Source organism: Myxine glutinosa, chromosome 13, assembly GCF_964187855.1.
Source record: "Myxine glutinosa chromosome 13, kmMyxGlut1.1, whole genome shotgun sequence".
NCBI lineage: Eukaryota > Metazoa > Chordata > Myxini > Myxiniformes > Myxinidae > Myxine > Myxine glutinosa.
The window spans coordinates 98,993,734-99,018,908 of record NC_136273.1 but is presented as its reverse complement, the minus strand read 5'-3'; the positions used below and the strand labels follow the sequence as shown (position 1 = coordinate 99,018,908).

The window sequence follows — 25,175 nt, the reverse complement described above, 5'->3', positions numbered from 1 at the left end:
GTAAGGTGGGATGCACAGGTTGGATTTAAGACCACAGGGTGGTGTATTGAACAACACTTATTTGGCTGGGCTTTCACGGCGGAACTGATGACATCACTCCCAGACATTTCTTTGTTTTATGCTCGTCGCCGGAGGCATTATGTTTTCGTGTTGGCCGACTGTCCATGATAGGTTTTCGTTTCCACAATAACTTGAGAAAGCCTGAAGGGACTTCAGTCAAACTTTGTGCAGGTATGCATAATAAGATAAAGATGAACTGATTAAATTTTTGGGTCACGAGGTAAAAGGTCAGAGTTCATGTTGGGTAAAAACCCTGTGACCATGATAACCTATGAACCAGTGATGGGATTTTGACCAAAGGTGGTGCTAGTATGTATTACAATGTAAAGATGAACTGATTTGATTTTGGGGTGAAGAGGTCAAAGGTCAAATGTCAGCATCTCTAATCGGTTTATAACTGGAGAATGGCTGAAGAGATCCACGTCAAGCTTGATATCTATATTATAATAGGCGTAGGTGATTCTGTCCGTCTGTCCGGGGGTGTAGCTTACTCCGTTGAGAGAGTAGCTCCACCCATAGCTCCACCCATTCTTGGAGAGGCTTCATGCAAACAAATATCCACCATTTTATTAACTCGAATAGCTTTGAGGCCTGTTTAGTTAGGCCCGTGCTGTCTTTCTCTCTCGCACAGGTTTATTTCAACTCAAATTCGATATATCATTTCATTTTTAACAGTCGCTAACATAGTTTTAGACTCGGTTGAAAAAAAAGGGGAAGAAAATCCGATGAAAGTTTCCGTTTATAGAACGAAATGAATTCTCAAAGGCCTGTAAAATAAAGCCCATTCATTGAGTCACCCTCACGATTTTATCGAATTTACCATCTGATTTAATTTTTATCGATGCTTTTAGACTCGGTGTCAGAAATAATTGAGAACATTCACGCACGCACACACGCGAAAATGCAGAGATATATTTTTTAAAATCACGCCATGATACAACAACAACAACATGCATTTTAAGGCCATTTTCCCTGCGAGAGCGGGGGTTAGCCTTGCGGTCCCCATGACAATCTTCTCCATTTTGCCCTATTTTCTGCATCTCTCCTTGTTAACCCCCTTGCCCGCATTTCTTCTTCCACCATCTTTAGCCAAGTCTTTCTCGGTCTTCCCCATCTTCTACTTCCTTCTACATTCATTTCCATCACTCTTCTCAACCAGTCACTTTCATCCTTCCTCAACACATGACCAAACCATCTCAACCTGTCCCTCTTCACAGCATCAATCACAGGCTCTATTCCCATCATCTTTCGCAATTCATCATCTGTCTTCCTCTCTCTCAACGATACTCCGCACATCCACTGAACCATCCGCGTTTTTTTTTTTTTTTTTTTTTTTTGTTGTTGTTGTTGTATACAAGATCGAGGCTCGTGAAAGAGCGAACATTAATCACACAGAAAGATAAACAGACACATAAAACAAATAACATCGGGAGCGGTAGACAAGATGGGGAGAGAGGGGGAAGGACACAAACACAACATTTGAGAGCAGGGACCGAGAGACATGGAGACATCGAGAGAAATGTGGAAGGGAGAGGGCTTTGGGGGGGAGGCATGGGAAGGGGGGGGGGGGGTGGGGGTGGGAGAGGTATAAAACATATGGACACTGCCAGGACTTCCAGGAAAGAAGTTGGAATTTCAAACAAGGTGGATCTGGGGTGAATTAGTGGGGGTAGAAAAGATCAAGGTTTTGGATGGGGGAAGATAAGAGATGGTGGTGAACAGCTGTTTTAAAGACCTGGAGGGAGGAGTGTGATTGAAGTGAGTGTGGGAGTTTGTTCCAGAGGCGGGAGAAAAGAGGAATGAAAGAGTGAAGGTGAGCAGAGAGCCGAGATTTCGGCAGTTTAACCATCAGAGGCTGGCAGGCAGATCTTGTGCGACCTGTAGGAATATTTGGGGGACAGAGCACAGAGAGAGCTGGGGGAGCAAGGCCAGAGAGGAGTCGGTAGAAGACAGAAAGACCACCTACCTGCCTGCGGTGAGTGAGTGAAAGGCCCTCAGAGATAGCTTCATCGCGGGAGATTCCAATGATTCTGATTTCCACCCTTTCCAGCCTTCGTTGCTGCTCTACATTCATGACCCATGTCTCGCTCCCATAAATCATAACACTTCTCACACATGCAGCATACACCTTTCCCTTCAGCTTCAACGCCACTCCCCTCCTCATCAGCACGCCACTCAGTTCCCGAAACTTCTTCCATGCACATCTCACTCCAGCAACCGTTGCCGTGTCTGATCCACCTTCTCCATTCAGCATGTCTCCGAGGTAGCAAAATGTTTTCACACCTTCCAGCTTCACGCCGTCTCCAAGATCCAACTCAACATTTCCTCCATCTGCAGCTCCCTCTGTGCACACCTTACATTTGAATGTAGCTGCCACACTGGTTAAGGACCCTCTCAGACCACTACATTTTTGATGAACCCACTCAGCGTGCATTGTGCATTGAATGGAGTTCACTCCGACACCCTTCCTGCACACAGCACATGGCCACTTCCCAGTTCTTTCCACCTCACCACATGCTTTACCACTTGCCATCACCTTCGTCTTTCCTATATTTACTTTCAGACCTTTTGTCTCCATACATTCCTTCCACTTGTTCATCTTTTCCTTCAGTCCATCCATACTTTCCACAATCAACACCAGATCATCTGCATACAACAACTCCCACGATTAAACCCTCCTTTACGTTCTGAGCCAGCACCTCCATCACAGCTACAAATAGTAGTGGACTTTGTACCAACCCCTGATGCACTCCCACCTTCACCTCAAACTCACCACTGTTCCCATCCTTCGTCCTTATGATACATGAAATGATATAACAGTGATATAACTTATGATACGCGCCATGATACACGAAAATACACCGCCTAAAATAAGTCGGGGAAAATGTCGACATATATTAAAAATTCGCTTTTTCTTTTCCGTTAAGATGTATTACTTTTCCGTTTGATGACAGTCGTCACAAAAACGTCAACAATGATGCCGACATATATTTCTTCGTTCTTATTTCATTCAACATTATTATCCGGAAGTAAAGGTTCACGTGTGAAAAAACAAACTCCATTTCACGTGTGCATGGACGTGTCATTCACATTTGTAAAATATATAAATTAACAGACGGTAAATTGCTGAGAGATATTTCTTCGTTTTTATTTTATTAGTTACGAGCAGAAGTACCGGGCGGAGGAGGGAGGGGCACGTACACTTTAAACGTGTGTGTGTGTGTGTGTGTGTGTGTGTGTGTGTGTGTGTGTGTGTGTGTGTGTGTGTGTGTGTGTGTGTGTGTGTGTGTGTGTGTGTGTGTGTGTGTGTGTGTGTGTGTGTGTGTGTGTGTGTGTGTGTACACAGCCTGGTGTTGGGCTAGCGGCTAGGGTGACAGCTTAGGATCCTAGGATCCTGGGTTCGAATCCCGGTCGATCGCTGAATTAACACCAGGGGGGTTGACTCAGCCTGTCATCCTTCCGAGGTCGGCAAATTGAGTACCAGTTCACTGGTAATTCCCTGCTTGTCGTAAAAAGGCGACAAAAAGGGTTGATGGCAGGAAGGGCATCCGGCCGTAAAACATTGCTTCAAAAAGGGGACCAAAAAAACAAAAAAACAACAACCACGGTCCCCGAAAAAGGCCAACCCCCGCTTTGCTGGGAAAAATGGCCTCTAAAAGGTGGTGTGTGTGTGTGTGTGTGTGTGTGTGTGTGTGTGTGTGTGTGTGTGTGTGTGTGTGTGTGTGTGTGTGTGTGTGTGTGTGTGTGTGTGTGTGTGTGTGTGTGTGTGTGTGTGTGTGTGTGTATATATGTGCATATATGTGTATATATATATATATATATATATATATATATATATATATATATATATATATATATATATATATATATATATGTGTGTGTGTGTGTTATAAAATCGTTATAAATGACAGTTTGAACATTCGAAATAGAGTTTGATCGAGAGGTAGGTGGTGTGGTCATGCTGTTTGGTCGATTGATGTGTTTAAGGGTAAGATGTGAATGATTTAATGATATTATCATATAATCGAGTGTGTAAGGAAAGTTATAAATATATGATAACACATTAAATCCTATTGCAAGTAAAGTTGGGATAAGTGATGTTGCATTGATGGGTTGACTGACTGCCTGGACGCAACTGAGGTTGTGGATCCACTGATTTACCATCAAGTGATGTGGATCCATGATCGAGGTTGTGGATCCGCCGTTTGGAGAGGTCCTGGGCTGAAAGGATCGAAACCTCGAGGAAGAACGGTGCCCAGCTGATGATCCATGCAGTCGGGAAACTAGTCAGTTGCTTACGGGTTAAGGTTCTTGCTTTAGGTGGAGAAACTATGTTTGAGGTTTACAATTTAAATAAAGTTGAATATGGGATGTTGTAAAATTAACATCATTTACAACAATCCTTTAAATTATTTAAGTTTAGGAACAACCGATTGTGTGTGTGTGTGTGTGTGTGTGTGTGTGTGTGTGTGTGTGTGTGTGTGTGTGTGTGTGTTAGAATTGTAAGGAACAGAAATGAAAAAACGAGGTGTGTGTGTGTGTATATGGTTTGTATATGTATGTATGTGAGAAGGCCACACCAACGACCTTCTCCTCTCCTCTGACGCTGGCAACCTCAACATTCTCATCCTCCTCGACCTCAGCGCCGCCTTTGACACCATCAATCACACCATCCTCCTCATCCGACTTGAAACCACCTTTAACATTACCGGCACTGCCCTCTCTTGGATCAAATCATACCTCTCCGACAGACGCCAGTTCATCTCCATCAATAACTGCAAATCCCCCACTGCTCCCCTCCCCCAAGGTTCAGTTCTTGGCCCCCTCCTCTTCATCCTGTACCTGTCCCCCCTTGGTCACTTAATCCGCCGTCATGGTCTCCAATTCCACTGCTTCGCCGATGACATCCAGCTTTTCATCTCCACCAAGTCCATCTCCACCGCCACCCACTCTATCCTGACAAACTGCATCACTGAAATAAAATCCTGGCTTCAAATCAACTTCCTCAAACTTAACTATGATAAATCTGAAATAATCATCATTGGCCCAAAAACGCTCACCAAATCCACCCTTAATTTTTTTTTTGTTTTTTTGTTTTTTTGTATACAAGATCGAGGCTCGTGAAAGAGCGAACATGAATCACACAGAAAGACAAACAGACACATAAAACAAATAACATCGGGCACGGTAGACAAGATGGGGAGAGAGGGGGAAGGACACAAACAACATTTGAGAGCAGGGATCGAGAGACATGGAGACATCGAGAGATCTGTGGGAGGGAGAAGGCTTTGGGGGGGAGGCATGGGAAGGGGGGGGGCGGGTGGGAGAGGTATAAAACATATGGACGCTGCCAGGACTTCCAGGAAAGAAGTTGGAATTTCAAACAAGGTGGATCTGGGGTGAATTAGTGGGGGTAGAAAAGATCAAGGTTTTGGATGGGGGAAGATAAGAGATGGTCGTGAACAGCTGTTTTAAAGACCTGGAGGGAGGAGTGGGATTGAAGGGAGTGTGGGAGTTTGATCCAGAGGTGGGAGAAAAGAGGAATGAAAGAGTGAAGGTGAGCAGAGAGCCGAGATTTCGGCAGTTTAACCATCAGAGGGTTGCTGGCAGATCTTGTGTGACCTGTAGGAATATTTGGGGGACAGAGCACAGAGAGAGCTGGGGGAGCAAGGCCGGAGAGGAGTCGGTAGAAGACAGAAAGACCACCTACCTGCCTGCGGTGAGTGAGTGAAAGGCCCTCAGAGTTAGCTTCATCGCGGGAGATTCCAATGATTCTGAAAGCTTTGGATTCAACAGCGTGAAGCCGAGCCAGGTGTGAGGCAGGAGCACCAGCCCATAGGGGAGAACAGTATTCCATTGAGCTGTGGATGAAAGCCTTGTATGTGGTGAGGAGCTCAGGTGTGCCTAGGAAGGACTTCGCACGACGGAGGGTGCCCAGTCGGCGACTGGCTTTGGAGGCCAGCGTGGAAATGTGGTTTTCCCAAGAAAGATCATGGCAGATAGTGAGACCCAAAAGCTTGAGCGACAGAACTTCTTGGAGAGGATTGTTGAGAAAGTAGATGGGAGGGTTGTCCAGTCGATCTTTTCGGAGAGACATAGTAAGAGTGTGAGATTTGTCAGGATTGAAAGACATGTTCCACTTGTTTGACCAGTCTGTGATTTTGTCCAGGTCTTCAGAGAGTGAGGAGGCTGCAGACTGCCGATCTGAGGGAAGAGGAATGGAGCGGCAGAGAGTGGAGTCATCAGCAAAGAGATAGAGAGGATTTTCCAGAGTCGGAGAGATCATTGATAAAGACCTGAAAAAGCACAGGGCCCAGCACACTGCCTTGGGGAACTCCAGCCTGTACAGGAAGGGGAGATGAGAGAAATCCATTCAGGGCCACACGTTGACTACGACCAGAGAGGAAGTCCGCAAGCCATGCATGGAGATTTCCATGGATACCATAGGAGGAGAGTTTGGTGAGCAGAGCTGGGTGCCAGACCGTATCGAAGGCACGTGATATGTCAAGGGAGACAGCTCTGATTTCCTGTTTGGCATTGAGGACCTCCATCCATTGTTGAGACAGCAGAAGCAGCATGTCCAGAGTAGAGTGACCTGGTCTGAAACCAAATTGATGATCAGAGATCAAGCCATTGGAGAAGAGGAAAGATTTCATATCCGAAGCAATGATGGATTCCATGACTTTGCTGATAATTGCCAGTAACCAACTTTGCCCTCAACATCGACGGTTTCCCAGTATCCACCTCCCCTCACATCCGGAATATTGGCATCCTCTGACCAAACCCTCTCCTTCGACAAATACACTAAACAGATCACCAAGACAGCCTTCTTTCACCTGAAAAACATTGCCCGTCTCCGTCCATCCCTCTCCTCCACGGCTGCAGAAACCCTCATCCACGCCTTCATCACCTCCCGTCTGGACTACTGCAACAGCCTCCTCTTTGGTTCACCCTCAATAATCACCAATAAACTCCAATACATTCAGAACTCCGCTGCCCGTCTATTCACCCATTCCCGGACCCGTGACCACATCACCCCCGTCCTTTGCAAGCTTCACTGTCTCCCCATCCCCCAGAGAATCAAGTACAAAATCCTCCTCTTGACCTACAAAGCCCTCCATAACCTGGCCCCATCCTACCTGACTGACCTCCTCTCCAGACACACTCCCACCCGCAACCTCCGCTCTGCTGGTACCAACCTCCTGACTCCCCCCCCCCCCCCCATGCAGACCAAATTCAGATCCTGGGGGGACAGGGCCTTCTCCATCGCTGCTCCCACCCTCTGGAACTCACGACCTCACACCATCAGAGACTCCTCCTCACTCACCACATTCAAAACATCACTCAAGACCCACCTGTTCAACACTGCATTCAACATTTAACCGACAGCATTTAACCCCTGACTATCTCTTCTCCTTCTCCTTCCTTTTGCTTTGATTATTTACCTGTTGATTTTTGTCTTTTTGCACTTGTTTTTTTGTACTCTGTCAAAGCGTCTTTGGGCTTCTTGAAAAGCGCTATATAAAATAAATGTATTATTATTATTATTATTAATATTATATATATATATGTGTGGGTGTACATGTGTGTCTGTGTCTGTGAATAAGAGACAAAATTGTGAGGAACAGAAATGAAAAAACGAGATTGTGTGTGTGTGTGTGTGTGTGTGTGTGTGTGTGTGTGTGTGTGTGTGTGTGTGTGTGTGTGTGTGTGTGTGTGTGTGTGTGTGTGTGTGTGTGTGTGTGTTTGTTTGTGTGTTTGTGTGTGTGTGTGTGTGTGTGTGTTTGTTTGTGTGTTTGTTTGTGTGTGTGTATGGGTGTATGTATGTGTGTGTGGGTGTATGTATGGGTGTATGTATGTGTGTGTGTGGGTGTATGTATGTGTGTGTGTGGGTGTATGTATGTGTGTGTGTGTGTGGGTGTATGTATGTGTGTGTGTGTGGGTGTATGTATGTGTGTGTGTGTGGGTGTATGTATGTGTGTGTGTGTGGGTGTATGTATGTGTGTGTGGGTGTATGTATGTGTGTGTGGGTGTACGTGTGTTTGTGTGTATGTGTGTGTGGGTGTGCACGCACATGCATTCACATGTTATCAGAAGTAAATACATTGTGTAGATTACATCATTTGTGCATCTGATAAATTGCCAGTAACCATTTTGTGAAACTGAATGTGCAGGTGCAGCATCTAACTCAATATGTCGAAATGTCACACACGTCCATGCCCGTGGGATTCCCACGGGTGACCCCACTAGTAGGTATTATAATGATGTAATTATGTGGGCGGAGGTGTCGAGGGGTCAAAGGGGTCTCAGCTGTCTCAAGGGTTGAAAGGTTTAAAAGTTGCATTCCAATAGTACATAATTAATAGACGTACGTGTAGTCAGGGTGCAACTGACGTTCACACAGTACCTAATTAAGAGACATATAGCGTGGATGAGGCTTCACGGACAGACGGACGGACGGCTTCACCATTCTTTTTCTTTTTTATGTAAATTTTTTTTTGTATTCAATGGAAAATCTTGCATCTGTTGTCGATCCCCACCACATGTGTGTACAGAGATTGTTCTACGACAGAAAAGCTGCGACAGCTCTCCTTGCAGATCAATGGCCTTGTCTCACAGGTACGTTTACACCCCCACCCCTCCCTCCACACATCCTTTATAATCACCACATCCTCCTCACCTCCAAAATTCCCCACTTGCACACATTTGCTTCACAAGTTGGTTTTGATGCCAAACCTGCATTTACAGCAGAAAGTGCTGCTACAAGTTTGTGCTGTGTGTTTTGAGTGGATGCTGATATTGTCCTAAATATCTACTCTCCTGCTTCTTTCGAGTGAGACGTCTCCCATGGTTAACATTTTTATTTTGGTGTTTTGTCTTTTTTCCATAAAGCAGCCAAACTCTCTAATGAATGGAGAAAACGATGGCAGAGAGCTGGAGGTAAGATGCTGATATTGTGTAGTTTTTTGGTCCGTGTTTTGAAGGCATTGAGGCATTCGATGCTTATCGTGTCCACCATAGACGAACGGAGCTGTGCCTAGATCTACTGTAATCTATATACCCCAAAGAGGATAATAACATGACCCTTCTTTTCTAACCAGTCTCACAACAAACAAAGCTGACACAAACACAAGTGTGCCCTTCGCCACACTCCATTTTTCTGTCTGGCTGTTCCCTTGTACAGTATATTGTGTATTTTAAGATTGGAACATTGTAGGGCCACCAAACTTGCCAGACATAATGGGAACTCTGTGGGGAGTGTCAGATATTTGAGTGTTGGGGATTTTGGAGGGGAAGGGAAGATCTTTGTAACAGCTTACATGATTGCAACCAAATTTGGCACACACAATGGGGAGTAAAATAAGGGAAGTCATTTTGTGGGATGAGCAGGTGGGGGATCTCTATATCTGGGTCCAGCTATTTGCATGTTAAAATGTGCTTTATACCTCGGGGGATTAGGCGTCAATTTCAAAATTATTTCAAACAAGCAGAGATACCCGGCGTTGCCGGGAACGCAGAGTCGCTTTGTGATGGGGGTATTGAGAGGGGGTGGGGGGACCTGAACCGAAATCGAATCGATTCGTCCTTGTCATGCACCCAATATGTCCACCAAGTTTTGGCATAACTCATCCACAACTTTTTGAAATATTGTGTTGTATATCGTTTTTGGTCTGATCTGTCAGTAGTGAAGAATCACTTGTAAAACTTCTCGCATCCTGATACGGATCTTCACCAAAGTCTAATCAATTTGTCCATGTCACGCACCCAACCTGTTCAACACGTTTCGTTCAAATCCCACCTCAACTTTTTGAGATATCCTGCTCACAGATGAACAGGGGTGAAAACATAACCTCTGTCCACCTTTTCTGGCGGAGGTAATCAGAACACAACATACCTAAAAGTACAGTAGAAAGAGAGAGGGGGGTGGGGGGGAACACCAACAGTTGGGTTGAGGGACAAAATAGAGGAATATCTGGAGAAATAAGGGACATGTGGAAGAACGAGGTCTAGGGGAGGATTCAGGAGGAAACAAAATGGATACAGTTACAAACTCTCAGAAAGGAAAAAAAACTGAAAATTCTGAAAGATGTGGGTTTGAGGAAGGTTAACGGGGGCAGAAAATATCATGGTTTTGCATGGGGAATGATCTCAGATGGTGGTGAACAGCTGTGTTGAGGACATTGAGGGAAGAATGAAATTGAAGAGAATGTGGAAGTTGTATAAAAAGAGGAACAAATGAGGAGGTGAGCAGTGATTCTGGATTTTTCGAGTTTCACCAGAAAAGGGTTACAGAAGCCTGGAGGGACAGAGCATGTTAAGAACAGATGGTGCAAGACAGGAAAAATGCTGGTAAGAAAGCTGACTTTTTTCAAAGCATTCTCCATCTTGGATGACGCCATGGATTTCCGGTGGGCAGGCACGGGATTGTTGTTGTGCTTTGGCCCTCTCGTCCTATAAAATCCCATACCGTCCAAATCATCGCTGGATTGCCCTTGCACCACGACATGTCATCACAAGCATGTTTTGGTGGCTCTGCGAGATGAGGTCAAAGAGATCACAACCATCCGAGGATAGTTGTTAGCTCTGTCTCTGTTAGTTCTAAACTGAACAGCTCGGTCTCCCCTCCCCTCCCCACCCCAATTCCAAACATGCTGGTGGTTTTTCCAAAAATTTCCCTAACACCACCATATTGTATTTAGTTTACTTTCCATTTTTCACTGAATATGGCTTTGAGACGTTTGCCAAAATTCCACAGCTTAATCGAATTATGTGTGGATTTTCACTTTTGAAATTCCTACAACAAAATGTGCATATATTTCATCTTCTTTTAACCTTGAGGCCTAGGTATTCCCACTCCTATTTTTCTTAATCTACACTCGTTTGGATGGTTTTCCTTTGACTTTATGCAGTCAATAGTGACCGACTCCATTCGGCTGCAATATAAATTTCAATAAAAAAACTACGTGTCAGGGTTTTTACTCATGCCTAACCTCCAATCCTTTGTGACCTGGATCGTTTTTCAACTCGCCTTATTCAATTGCATATTTTATACTGTAATGCGCAATCTTTACCTCCGCCACCGAAGTTAGATGGCGGTTGTGTTTTCACCTCTGTTTGTTTGTCTGTCTCTGAACAGGTCACAAACCTGTGAACAGGTTTGTCTGTCTTCTCTCAAAACGTTGTGGACGAATTCTAATTACATTTGGTGCAGATATTGGGTGTGTGACAAGGACGAAATTATTACATTTTGCTGAAGATCGGGATCCAATTTTTTTTTAGGTGATTCTTAACCATTGAGAGATAGGGCCAACAATGATATACAGTACAGCACGATTTTTCAAAAACGACATTCGGATGAAACTTGGTGGATAGGTTGGGTGTCTGAGAAGAAGGAATATTTGCTTGTTTCAATTTTGGTGAAGATTCGAGTCCGGATCCAGATTAAAGTTTTTTTTTTTTTTTTTTTTTTTTTTTTTTTGTGATTCTTCACCATTCAGTGATAGGGCCAACACAATATATAGCATGACATTTCAAAACGTTTGGTGACGATTTATGACAAAACTAGGTGGATGTTTATTTGACAAGAAAAGCAATTCAATTTTGGTTCAGGTTCAGGTCCAGATCCATATATATATATATATATATATATTTTTTTTTCTATACTGAATCGAGGCTCGTGAAAGAGCTGACAACCGCGAGGGAAAGACAGCACAGGGGGACCACGAGGAAAAGACAAAGACAGCACATGGGGACCGCGAGGGAAAGACAACACATGGGGACCACGAGGGAAAGACAAAGACAGCACATGGGGACCGCGAGGGAAAGACAAAGACAGCACATGGGGACCGCGAGGGAAAGACAAAGAGAGTACATGGGGACTGCGAGGGAAAGACTACACATGGGGACCACGAGGGAAAGACAAAGACAGCACATGGGGACCGCGAGGGAAAGACAAAGACAGCACATGGGAACCGCGAGGGGAAGACAAAGACAGCACAGGGGGACCACGAGGGAAATACAAAGACAGCACATGGGGACCGCGAGGGAAAGACAAAGACAGCACATGGGGGCCGCGAGGGAAAGACAAAGACAGCACATGGGGACCGCGAGGGGAAGACAAAGACAGCACAGGGGGACCACGAGGGAAATACAAAGACAGCACATGGGGACTGCGAGGGAAAGACAAAGACAGCACATGGGGACCGCGAAGGAAAGACAAAGACAGTACAGGGGGACCACGAGGGAAAGACAAAGACAGCACATGGGGACCGCGAGGGAAAGACAAAGACAGCACAGGGGGACCGCGAGGTAAAGACAAAGACAGCACATGGGGACCGCGAGGGAAAGACAAAGACAGCACATGGGGACCGCGAGGGAAAGACAAAGCCAGCACATGGGGACCGCGAGGGAAAGACAAAGACAGCACATGGGGACCGCGAGGGAAAGACAAAGACAGCACATGGGGACCACGAGGGAAAGACAAAGACAGCACATGGGGACCACGAGGGAAAGACAAAGACAGCACATGGGGACCGCGAGGGAAAGACAAAGACAGCACATGGGGACCGCGAGGGAAAGACAAAGACAGCACATGGGGACCGCGAGGGAAAGACAAAGACAGCACATGGGGACCGCGAGGGAAAGACAAAGACAGCACATGGGGACCGCGAGGGAAAGACAAAGACAAAGACAGTACAGGGGGACCACGAGGGAAAGACAAAGACAGCACATGGGGACCATGAGGGAAAGACAAAGACAGTACAGGGGGACCACGAGGGAAAGACAAAGACAGCACATGGGGACCACGAGGGAAAGACAAAGACAGCACATGGGGACCGCGAGGGAAAGACTACACATGGGGACCGCGAGGGAAAGACTACACATGGGGACCGCGAGGGAAAGACTACACATGGGGACCGCGAGGGAAAGACAAAGACAGTACATGGGGACTGCGAGGGAAAGATTACACATGGGGACCGCGAGGGAAAGACAAAGACAGTACATGGGGACCGCGAGGGAAAGACTACACATGGGGACCACGAGGGAAAGACAAAGACAGCACATGGGGACCGCGAGGGAAAGACAAAGACAGTGCATGGGGACCGCGAGGGAAAGACTACACATGGGGACCGCGAGGGAAAGACAGTACAGGGGGACCACGAGGGAAAGACAAAGACAGCACATGGGGACCGCGAGGGAAAGACAACACATGGGGACCACGAGGGAAAGACAAAGACAGCACATGGGGACCGCGAGGGAAAGACTACACATGGGGACCGCGAGGGAAAGACAGTACAGGGGGACCACGAGGGAAAGACTACACATGGGACCACGAGGGAAAGACAAAGACAGCACATGGGGACCGCGAGGGAAAGACTACACATGGGGACCGTGAGGGAAAGACAAAGACTACACATGGGGACCGCGAGGGAAAGACAACACATGGGGACCACGAGGGAAAGACAAAGACAGCACATGGGGACCGCGAGGGAAAGACTACACATGGGGACCGCGAGGGAAAGACAGTCCAGGGGGACCACGAGGGAAAGACAAAGACAGTACATGGGGACCGCGAGGGAAAGACTACACATGGGACCACGAGGGAAAGACAAAGACAGCACATGGGGACCGCGAGGGAAAGACTACACATGGGGACCGTGAGGGAAAGACAAAGACAGCACATGGGGACCGCGAGGGAAAGACAAAGACAGTACAGGGGGACCACGAGGGAAAGACAAAGACAGCACATGGGGACTGCGAGGGAAAGACAACACATGGGGACCACGAGGGAAAGACAAAGACAGCACATGGGGACCGCGAGGGAAAGACTACACATGGGGACCGCGAGGGAAAGATATCTGGATCCTTGCTCCAACCTATCAGTGGGATACAAAACGTAAACTGTTCATGCTGGCGGTGGTATGCGCTCTACCAAGTGCCTTTATAGTTTTTATGATGTGACTGTGTATATATCTTTGGGATACTATATTTTTATTATTCACTGCATGCTATTGTTGGTTTTCCATGCCTTCACATAGCTGCCATTAGGCCCTATCCCTCATCCCCTCTGAAGTTTTAACCCATTTTCTGCGGCCTGAGTTGACACATTAAACTTGGCAGCAGAAATATTTTGATGACTTTTTGTTTTCAGCAGTCATCTGTGACCATTCATCACAGCAGTTTATAAGCTAATTGTTGTTTGCTTTAACAGCAGAAGAACCGGGAGTTGCTTTGTGCCCTAGATGCCAGCAGGCAGAGGAACGACCAGCTAGCTGCACAGCTGGAAGATGTGGTGAGATGTCCTGGAGCAGAATATTAGCTTCAGAAATGCCATTGTGGTTGTCTGGTTTCCATTAAAACAAAACAAAGAAATAAGATAGACTAACAACAAAAAATGTTAAGTTGCTGTAATGGAGGGAAGGGAATGGGAGGGTAAAGCTGTTGTGGAGGAGAGAGGGATAGAACGAACATCCATAATTACACAAAGAAGAACTAGCTAGATTAATGAACAGGATTAAATAATTAAATTGATATATGTGGAAAAATTACATGCCCAGACCGGGACTTGAACCCAGGTCCTCTGGAAAACTGTACCAGTCCTCTGCCATCTGAGCTACCTGGACGACCCTGACTGAGCATTACATTTTCCCACACATGACGCATTGACGGAAAGAGAGTGGCAATCATATGTGTGGGAAAATTACATGCTCAGTCAGGGTCGCTCAGATGGCAGAGGACTGGTACAGTTTTCCAGAGGACCTGGGTTCAATTCCCGGTCTGGGCATGTAATTTTCCCACATATATCGATGAAATTATTTAATCCTGTTCCTTTATCTAGTTCTTCTTTGTGTAATTATGGATGTTCTTTGTGTAATTATGGATGTAATTATGTTTTGTGTAAAATAATTTTCCCACATATATCAATTTAATAAAGAAGAATATTGAAGAATTTAATAAAGAGGGACCAAAGTGGGAATGAATCACAAAAGGGAAGGAAAAATATTTTCTTTTGACTGCTTTAAAAAAAATAGTTTTTAAATCTTAAAATGAATTTATTTGTTAGAGTAATAGGAATTGGAGGTCTTGATGTTTTTTCCATCAACTGTTTCTTTTTCAATTTCTTAACACCGATTTATCAGCCTTTTACATTTCTCGGGTCGTTAGTAGTGCACAGCATTGTTCTTTACCCTCACTTGGTCAGATAATGTCCCGAGAGAGACTGAATGTGTAAACTAAAGATCATGTCGTGCTTTGTGCTGACATCTGTGCTGTCAAATGCTATGTATTACTCACTAACAAGTTCATCACTAACTTACTGCTGTATTTGCACGTTTTTGCAGAGACTACAAAATGAAGATTTGCAGATGCAAAAGGTAACATTTATTTGTTTCCAGCTTTTCATGTATTGGCAGTCAGAGGTGTGTGGTCAACACATAAAGTAATTTTACAATGAGCTCTGATGTGGGTTGGTCAAAACAGTTTAGATTGAGTACTCCCCTGCTCCTGTCTGTCTCTTTCTCTCTCTCTCACTCTCTCACTCTCACTCTCTCTCTCACTCTCTCTCGCCCCCTGCTGGTCGTTGGTGAGTTGGGCGTGGGTGTGGCATCATGGCGGCTGTGCGTGTTGAGCTGAGAGTTCTCTGTCGTGGTGGTTGTTTTTCCCATCCCCCATTTCGCTCCCTTGTGTCCTTGTTTATGCTTGTAAAGTTTCCCCTGTGTGTCTTTTCATTGTTGAGACGAGGGGGGGAGGGTGAGGGGAGGGGAGCGCACACGGTAGGTGGTGTTCGGTTGCCTCTTTTCGAACCTCTGTGTTTGAGGCCAGGCCTCCATTTTGCCGTGTTTTTCTAGTCCAGGCAGCGGTTTCATTACTCTAAACGTTTCTTGGACTTTGTCCATTAGTTTTGGTTTTACCTCCACTTGCCGGTGTTGCTTGTGGTTTGTATCATTTTGTTGATTTCTCACTTTTTTATTTATTTAATTTACGTTCGCTATTGCAAACGATTGTTCACTCGAGTCGCTCACGAGTCGCTCACTCGCAAGCATGGGCTGGTGTGCGACCCTCCGAGTGAGGTTAAGATAGAACAAGTGCTTCTAGCAATCGGAAAGAGCGTCGACTCCCATAATGTCCGTGCAGCCTCTCGAATTAACAAGAAGGTTGTTTTGTTTGTATTGGAGGTGCACATGGTGACTGTTGTTGGAGCAAGGCCTTCTCATAGAGCCCGACCTGTTTATCGTGGTTTCCCCATTAGATACACCTGCAGTGAAGGTTAATGTGTCTAATATCCCTCCCTTTGTTAAAGGTGAGGACTTGTGTGCTCAATTGAGCAAGTTCGGTACGATCGTATCAAAATTGACATTGGTGACGATACACTCGGCAAGGGGTGAATTTGGACACGCGATGACTTTTAAAAGGGTTGTTTACATGATATTGCCTGAAAATGAGCAAAAGCTAAATGTAGTTTTGAATGCAAAGATTAAGGGCCATACTTATAAAATGTATGCCTCCACTGACGTCATGACATGTATCGTCGCTCGATGTCCGCTGTCCGAGGAGAACTCGGGACAACTCCTGAGAATATAAGCCTTTTATTACCAAGCCGTTATAACACGTGCGGAAGATAGGGCACAAAACTGGCCAGTCCTTTCTCAAAATAATTGTCAGCGCGCTCCGTTTATATACACATAGGTCAGTGCAGAAAAGAAAGATAAACATCTCCGCTGGGAGCTTGCCTAGAGGTTTTGGTCACGTACCCAAAGCACCACACCAACTCCCTCAAGGTTTACTCCTGTCAGTGTGTGGAGGTCATTATTTCAAAAGGGAGGGAGGACAAGCATTCTTGTGTTCAGATTTCAATGGGGAGGGCAATAAAAAGCAAGCTGGCTCTGCAGAGGAGAGACGGGGAGAAACAATAACAGTTTTGAGAGAACACAGACCTAAAGACTGTGTTCTCTTCAGGACACAAGGCCGGTTGCATAGTTAGTCAAATTAAAATGGAAGTATATTGAAGTATATATTCATTTAAATGTATATACACTTCGACAATTCCTTTCTCCTGTTCAGATACAACAAGAACAACAGGCATTTTAAGGCCATTTTCCCTGCTGGAGCGGGGGATAGCCTTGCGGGCCCCATGACAATCTTCTCCATTTTGCCCTATTTTCTGCATCTCCCCTTGTTAACCCCCTTGCCCGCATTTCTTCTTCCACCACCTTTAGCCAAGTCTTTCTCGGTCTTCCTCGTCCTCTACTTCCTTCTACATTCATTTCCATCACTCTTCTCACTCAGTCACTTTCATCCTTCCTCAACACATGACCAAACCATATCAACCTGTTTCTCTTCACAGCATCCATCACAGGCTCTATTCCCATCATCTTTCGCAATTCATCATTTGTCTTCCTCTCTCTCAACGATACTCCACACATCCACCGAACCATTCACATTTCCACCCTTTCCAGCCTTTGTTGCTGCTCTACGTTCATTACCCATGTCTCGCTCCCATAAATCATAACACTTCTCACACATGCAGCATACACCTTTCCCTTCAGCTTCAACGACACTCCCCTCCTCGTCAGCACACCACTCAGTTTCCGAAACTTCTTCCATGCACATCTCACTCAAGCAACCGTTCACATACTGTGTTCAGATATTTAATACTACATAATAAATAATAGTTCAGTTCTGATATTAAATAATAAAAATCTTTAATACCACAAAACATCCTTTGTGGAATTATATTAACATTTTGGATCCGCAACGAAGACGCCTGGTCCGACGAAGATGTGTTCTGCTAGAGGGCCCGCCACCTCCCCTGCAGAACCGGCTACCTCCGCCTCACACAGACACAATCCTTGCTTATCTTCTAGGTTGATCGAGTTCCATTCTCATCAGGGCTTGCACGTGCTGTTGTTCTGGGGAAAACATAAGGTCATCAATCTCCTGTAGCATTCGTTCTTGCTTAGCATACAGGGCGTGATAATCAAAAGAAAAGAGAAAGACGTCCCTTGCGTCGGGGTCATCCATGGACGTGGGCTCTTGGGGATCCGGAGTAACGGGTAGATCGGGCGGTTCCTCGTTGTCGTTGTCGTTCTCTTTCTCGTTAATTTCCAGTTGGGCCAACAGATACTTGGAGGAGCTAGGAAAGAATCTCTCAATACGCAGGCAAAGATGTTTCATTACGAACACAGTCAAAACAAGCCCCACCATTATAGTGAGACCCCATATCTCTGGAAAAATAGTCTCCCCTCTTTGCAGATGTCATGCAGTCTCTCATGCCACTTAGAGGGAACTGCAGCTGCAGCACTCCACTGATTTGGAATTGAGGACATACTGATCTGATAAATAATACATTTTAAAATCTACATAAATCTCAATCTCACCCTGTAGCTCTGGAAGGCCCATCAAATTAACCAACAGCCAAACCAGATTGTCAGCAGTTTCATTTTATTAAACATACATACGTACATACATACATACATACATACATACATACATATATATATATATCCCACTCCCGGACACCAATTTGTTGCGGATCTCTCGAGCCCGTCGACGTACAGAGGGGCGTTAAACCCTTTCCCCCCCTCGAGATTCAAGTCCACGAGGCCGAGCTGCTACTCCCGTAGCGAGCGTGCGGAAGGGTATCTGGTCGAATCCCTAAGTACCTTCGGTACGCACGCCGCCCCGAGAACGGGGACTGGACCTCGCACGGGTCACGCTCGTATATATACAGTCACGTGCAAAAGTAAGTACACCCCATGTAAAGTTTTGACTTTTTCAACATATTTCAACATACAGCTATTTGATCTTCATTTCAACAATATTGATAGATAAAGGTGATATAATATAACAAATATCATGAAACATTTACATTTTGTAGTCCATTGTATAATTTAAATAAACATAAATGCAAATTTCGCATGTGGAAAAAGTAAGTACACACCTGCATTTATCACTACAAATACCTAAAATTAGAATCAGGTGCACCAGCTCAGGTGCAAATGATTAGAACATTGTTCGAGAGGATCTTGGAGGAACCTGTCTTATTTTAAACTCAGACATTTAGTTTGGTTTGCTCTTTGTTGTTGAAGTGTGCGGTGTCACCATGCCCAGATCAAAAGAGCTCTCTGAGGCCTTCAGAAAGAAGGTTTAGATGCCTACGAGTCTGGGAAGGGATTTAAAAAGATCTCCAAACAATTTGAAATCAATCATTCAAGTGTCCGGACGATCATCTTCAAGTGGAGAAGATTCCAAACAACTGCCAACTTGTCCAGGCCAGGCCGCCCCAGCAAATTCAGCCCGAGAGCAGACTGCAAGATGCTAAAAGAAGTCTTTAAGAACCCCAGAATGTCATCATGGGACCGACAGGTAGCTCTTGCCTCTGTTGATGTCAAAGTGCACGAGTCTACCATTAGAAAGAGGCTGCACAAATTTGATCTACATGGGAGGTGTGCCAGGAGGAAACCTTTGCTGTCCAGAAAGACCATCAGGGCAACACAAAGGTTTGCCAATGAACACCGAGGCAAAGACCAGCACTTCTGGAACAATGTGCTCTGGACAGATGAGTCAAAGGTAGAGCTATTTGGCCACAGTACCAGAAGACATGTTTGGCAAAACCAAAGACAGCATTTGACCACAAGAACCTGATAGCAACTGTAAAGCATGGTGGTGGAAATATTATGGTTTGGGGCAACTTTGCTGCATCAGGGCCTGGGCAGCTCACCATCATATAATCCACAATGAATTCTTCATTGTACCAGAGGGTGCTTGAGGATAATGTGAGGCCATCTGTCGGAAAGTTGAAGCTCAACCGAAGGTGGACCTTGCAACATGACAATGACCCTAAACATACCAGTAAATCCACCAAGGAATGGCTGAAAAGAAAGAAATGGAGGGTTCTGGAATGGCCAAGTCAAAGCCCGGATCTAAATCCCATCGAGATGTTGTGGGGGGATTTGAAACGAGCTGTGCATGCAAGAAACCCCTCAAACATCGCACAGCTGAAAGAATTCTGCATGGAAGAGTGGGCAAAAATTTCTCCCAGTCGATGTCAGAGACTGGTAGACAGTTATAAGAAACGCCTACTTGAGGTTGTTTCTGCCAAAGGGGGCAATACCACCTATTAGAGCCAGGGGTGTACTTACTTTTTCCACATGCGAAATTTGCATTTATGTTTATTTAAATTATACAATGGACTACAAAATGTAAATGTTTCATGATATTTGTTGTATTATATCACCTTTATCTATCAATATTGTTGAAATGAAGATCAAATAGCTGTATGTTGAAATATGTTGAAAGAATCAAAACTTTACATGGGGTGTACTTACTTTTTCACGTGACTGTATATACTTTATTTTTGTGCACTTTTTATATCCATTAACTTGCCCTAACCCAACCCCCTTACTTGCAATTTTCTATTTCCTACCCTCCTCCCTCTCCTCTTTGTTGTTAGTTCATTCCCTCGATTGTTGTGTCCAACTGTGACCTCACTCCCACAGTCACTACACTCACCTTTACCCTTTTTTTTACCTCGCTCTTCCTTTAACCTATTTTTGTATCCTGTACAAACAAAAGCATTTATTAAACACACTAATGAATAGTGTTTTTTGTCAATTTCTCCTGAGCATTGCCTTTCAGACCTTCGGAGGTAGAACTCCCTGTTAATTGTTTCTTGCTCCAAAACCATGTTTCATTGTCTCGTTTTGATAATTAAAAGTAAATTGAATTCACAAAGGAATTGTGATTAAAATTTAATATCGACTGTTTCTCTGGAATGTTTGGTGCTTTACCTCTTTCTTTCCTTATGACAGAGCCTTGTGTTTAATTTTGCATCTATTGTGACATGTCCTTCAGATAAACAGACAGCAAAGAAAAAGTGTGGATGATGAAACCTCTTTGAACGAACAACTGGAGGTAATACCTGATCTCACGTCATATTCCACGAGACTTGAGTGTATGTGCCGAATGGGTGGAGGTTACCTTTGGGTTTAAGTTCAACATTCATGAGCTCTGTTGTGCTGTGCTTCTGGCAGGTCCATGTTCAGACAATCAGTATATTGGTGGCTGAGAAATCTGAGCTGCAAGCCAAACTGGAAAAGTCCCAACAAGCCAAAAGCGATAAGGCTGGTGAGTTTGCTGAGAAAGTACTCTGTGCGTAGTAAACAGAAAATAATTTAATAAAATTCATGTTCATGACACTACAGGCTTAATTCGTAGATCTGAAATGTCTGCTTAACTCCCCTGCCCCCCCACCTCTTCACCACTCTCCATGATAAAATGTCTTTGGTTTGGCAATGGAGGCCACAACAATTTTGAAGACTGATACCCCTTTTATTCTTCTGCTTCTGCCTTTTTACCATGAGGATGCTTGTCGTCCACTTTGATTGCAAGAGCATTGTTTAACACTAGTTATCAACAATTCTGTTTGTCAAAATGGTAGTTGTGCTGCATTTTAAATTGATAAACTGTGGGTTAGTTCTCACCTCTCTTCCTCCCCACTCCACCACCACCACATCTCCCCCACCCTCCTCCCCATCCTCTGCATTGGTTTTGAGGTTCTTGTGTCTCGGAGGTTTACATTTCTTGTTTGTAGTTAGCTTTGAGAGCTCTCAAACATTCAAACTCCTGGGTCTCACTATCAGCCATGATCTTTCTTGGGTAAAGCACATTCAAAAATTGGCCTCCAAGACCAGCTGCCAACTGAGCATCTTCCGTCATACAAAGTCCTTCCTTGGCACACCTGAACTCATATCCACCTACAAGGTCTTCATCCTCAGCTTGATGGAGTACTGCTCTCCCCTCTGGACTGGCTCCCCTGCTTTGCGTCTTGCTCAGCTTGACGCCGTGGAAACCAAGGCTTTCAAGATCATTGGAATCTCCTGGAATAAAACTGGGTGTATGGCCTATCACTTCACCATCGCAGACAGGTCAGTGGTCTGCTATTGCCTCCTTTATGGTCTTGCGCCCTCTGCTCTTTCCATGCTTTGTTCTTCCCCCTGCCCCCTTCACCTTCCCTAGTGTCTGCAGAGGTGTCTGCAGGGCTCACACAGCCACCATCAACCCCCTTCTGCTAAAACTACCTAAATCTAGAATCGCTGCTCACCTCCACTCATTCGTTCCTCTTTTTCCCATTTGTGGAATCGACCTCCACATCCTCTTTTAATCCCATTCTTCCCTCCAGGTCTTCAAGACAGCTTTTCTCCACCGTCTCAGATCGTCCCCAATCCTAAACAATTATATTTTCTACCCTCGTTAATTAAGCCCACCGAAATCCCTCCTCCTTACAATTATGCAGTTTTCCCTCCTTGTAATTTCCTTTTGTATTCATTTTGTCCACCCCATGCACGCGTGTTTTGCGTCCTGGTTTTGTCTGTTAAGTCCTGATCTGTTCACTGTCTTAGCTCTTCCACAAGCCTCGACTATATACAGGTATTTTAAAAGAAAGGTACATTTATGCCTGCCTTTGTGTACAGGTGAGCTGGACGATGTGACCCACAAACTGTTGGCATCACGGCAGAGAATTGCAGAACTTGAGGCGTCTGTATCCGCGCTCACTTCTGAGAAACTTGACAACACCAAGGTATTTTGACAGGACACTCACCATGTACTAAATAGTGTCGTCTGTATGTGGTGCTGAAACTCGCACACTGGAAATTTGGATTAAATAATTATTTTAAAGACATTTTTTTCCTTCAGTTACAAAATTACTTTTGTTTTGATTTGTGAAACATCTTGTTTCTTCAGTCAGATGTGCTATGTGCTCCAGCCACTTCATCGGTGCAGACCTCCTTCCTTACCTGCATCCACCACCCTACATGTTAAAATTTTTCTTAAAGAACTCTATTGCCATCCTTACTTTCCCCAGGCATTCAATGATTTGCAGCAGGAACGAAGCAAGCTCCAGGCTGATTTGGCAAGCTTCCGGTGAGCTTCCAGTGTGTCGTTTCGTCTTGGTAGTGGGAAAGCTACAGGTGGCTATTGTAGCATTCTTTAGAATACAAAATCTCGCTGCAGTTGATTTTGGAACAGATGTGCCTTGGTCTTGATGTTACACACTGGTATGGCTATCGGCATAAACATGACGTACCATGCATGCTGTTTCTTACTGTCGTCAAGATGCCAGCACTTCAATCAGAAAAGTGGACTAGATAACAAAAGTACAAAGTTTATATATTCTAAAATAGTCAAATATTGTGGTAGTTCTCATACGAGGGCATCTTGAAAAGTAATGCCTCCTCCTGTTTTTCTCCAAAACAGGTAAAGATATTCCAATAAAACACAGATGTATCTAACATCGATCTTTATTCTACCACGGTGCATATTTATTTCTCAACATCATCAGCAGTAAGGTCCATACGTATCTGCCAACGTTCAAGTAGTTTTGTGATGCCATCACGATAGAATTGTGCGCCCTGCTGGCTTAACCAGCGCTTCACAACGGCCTTCACATCGTCGGAAGCATAATTTTCACCAAGAAAGTACGATTTAAGTTTGGGGGAAAAAAATGAACATCTGACGGAGCCAAGTCGGGGCTTGTGATCCTCTGTGGCGGTACTCCATTGACCATGTCTTATTCTCAGGATTGGAATGGTGCACCCAACTTTCATCTCCAGTCAGTCATCCCAACTCTGATCGACAGTTAGTCATCCCAACTTTCATCTCCAGTCAGTCATCCCAACTTTCATCTCCAGCCAGTCATTCCATCCCATCTCTCATCTCCAACCAGTCATCCCATCCCATCTCTCATCTCCAGCCAGTCATCCCATCCCATCTCTCATCTCCAGCCAGTCATCCCATCCCATCCCTCATCTCCAGCCAGTCATCCCATCCCACCTCTCATCTCCAGCCAGTCATCCCATCCCATCTCTCATCTCCAGCCAGTCATCCCATCCCATCTCTCATCTCCTGCCAGTCATCCCATCCCATCTCTCATCTCCAGCCAGTCATCCCATCCCATCTCTCATCTCCAGCCAGTCATCCCATCCCATCTCTCATCGCCAGCCAGTCATCCCATCCCATCTCTCATCTCCAGCCAGTCATCCCATCCCATCTCTCATCTCCAGCCAGTCATCCCATCCCATCTCTCATCTCCAGCCAGTCATCCCATCCCATCTCTCATCTCCAGCCAGTCATCCCATCCCATCTCTCATCTCCAGCCAGTCATCCCATCCCATCTCTCATCTCCAGCCAGTCATCCCATCCCATCTCTCATCTCCAGCCAGTCATCCCATCCCATCTCTCATCTCCAGCAGTCATACCATCCCATCTCTCATCTCCAGCCAGTCATCCCATCTCATCTCATCTCCAGCCAGTCATCCCATCCCATCTCTCATCTCCAGCCAGTCATCCCATCCCATCTCTCATCAGCCAGTCATCCCATCCCATCTCATCTCCAGCCAGTCATCCCATCCCATCTCATCTCCAGCCAGTCATCCCATCCCATCTCATCTCCAGCCAGTCATCCCATCTCATCTCCAGCCAGTCATCCCATCTCATCTCCAGCCAGTCATCCCATCCCATCTCTCATCTCCAGCCAGTCATCCCATCCCATCTCTCATCTCCAGCCAGTCATCCCATCCCATCTCTCATCTCCAGCCAGTCATCCCATCCCATCTCTCATCTCCAGCCAGTCATCCCATCCCATCCCATCTCATCTCCAGCCAGTCATCCAATCCCATCTCTCATCTCCACCCAGTCATCCCATCCCATCTCATCTCCAGCCAGTCATCCCATCCCATCTCATCTCCAGCCAGTCATCCCATCGCATCATCTCCAGCCAGTCATCCCATCCCATCTCATCTCCAGCCAGTCATCCCATCTCATCTCCAGCCAGTCATCCCATCTCATCTCCAGCCAGTCATCCCATCCCATCTCTCATCTCCAGCCAGTCATCCCATCGCATCATCTCCAGCCAGTCATCCCATCCCATCTCATCTCCAGCCAGTCATCCCATCTCATCTCCAGCCAGTCATCCCATCTCATCTCCAGCCAGTCATCCCATCCCATCTCTCATCTCCAGCCAGTCATCCCATCCCATCCCATCTCTCATCTCCAGCCAGTCATCCCATCCCATCTCTCATCTCCAGCCAGTCATCCCATCCCATCTCTCATCTCCA

At 45.5% G+C, this 25,175-nt stretch overlaps 1 protein-coding gene across 12 annotated transcripts in view; it reads left to right on the top strand.

Moving 5' to 3' along the window:
• The window catches only part of GOLGA2 (golgin A2), a 102,780-nt gene that overhangs the window by 26,292 nt on the left and 51,313 nt on the right, over nucleotides 1-25,175 (top strand). For 7 of the 12 annotated variants that reach the window (XM_068098622.2, XM_068098621.2, XM_078767815.1 and 4 more), the window contains 8 exons: nucleotides 8,616-8,679; nucleotides 8,953-9,000; nucleotides 14,273-14,353; nucleotides 15,402-15,434; nucleotides 20,914-20,973; nucleotides 21,093-21,186; nucleotides 22,533-22,639; nucleotides 22,925-22,983. In XM_068098622.2, coding sequence (XP_067954723.2) covers nucleotides 8,616-8,679; nucleotides 8,953-9,000; nucleotides 14,273-14,353; nucleotides 15,402-15,434; nucleotides 20,914-20,973; nucleotides 21,093-21,186; nucleotides 22,533-22,639; nucleotides 22,925-22,983 — 546 coding nt within the window. The remainder of the gene's footprint in view (nucleotides 1-8,615; nucleotides 8,680-8,952; nucleotides 9,001-14,272; nucleotides 14,354-15,401; nucleotides 15,435-20,913; nucleotides 20,974-21,092; nucleotides 21,187-22,532; nucleotides 22,640-22,924; nucleotides 22,984-25,175) is intronic. The other 5 variants (XM_078767816.1, XM_078767813.1, XM_068098623.2 and 2 more) reach the window with 3 other exon arrangements.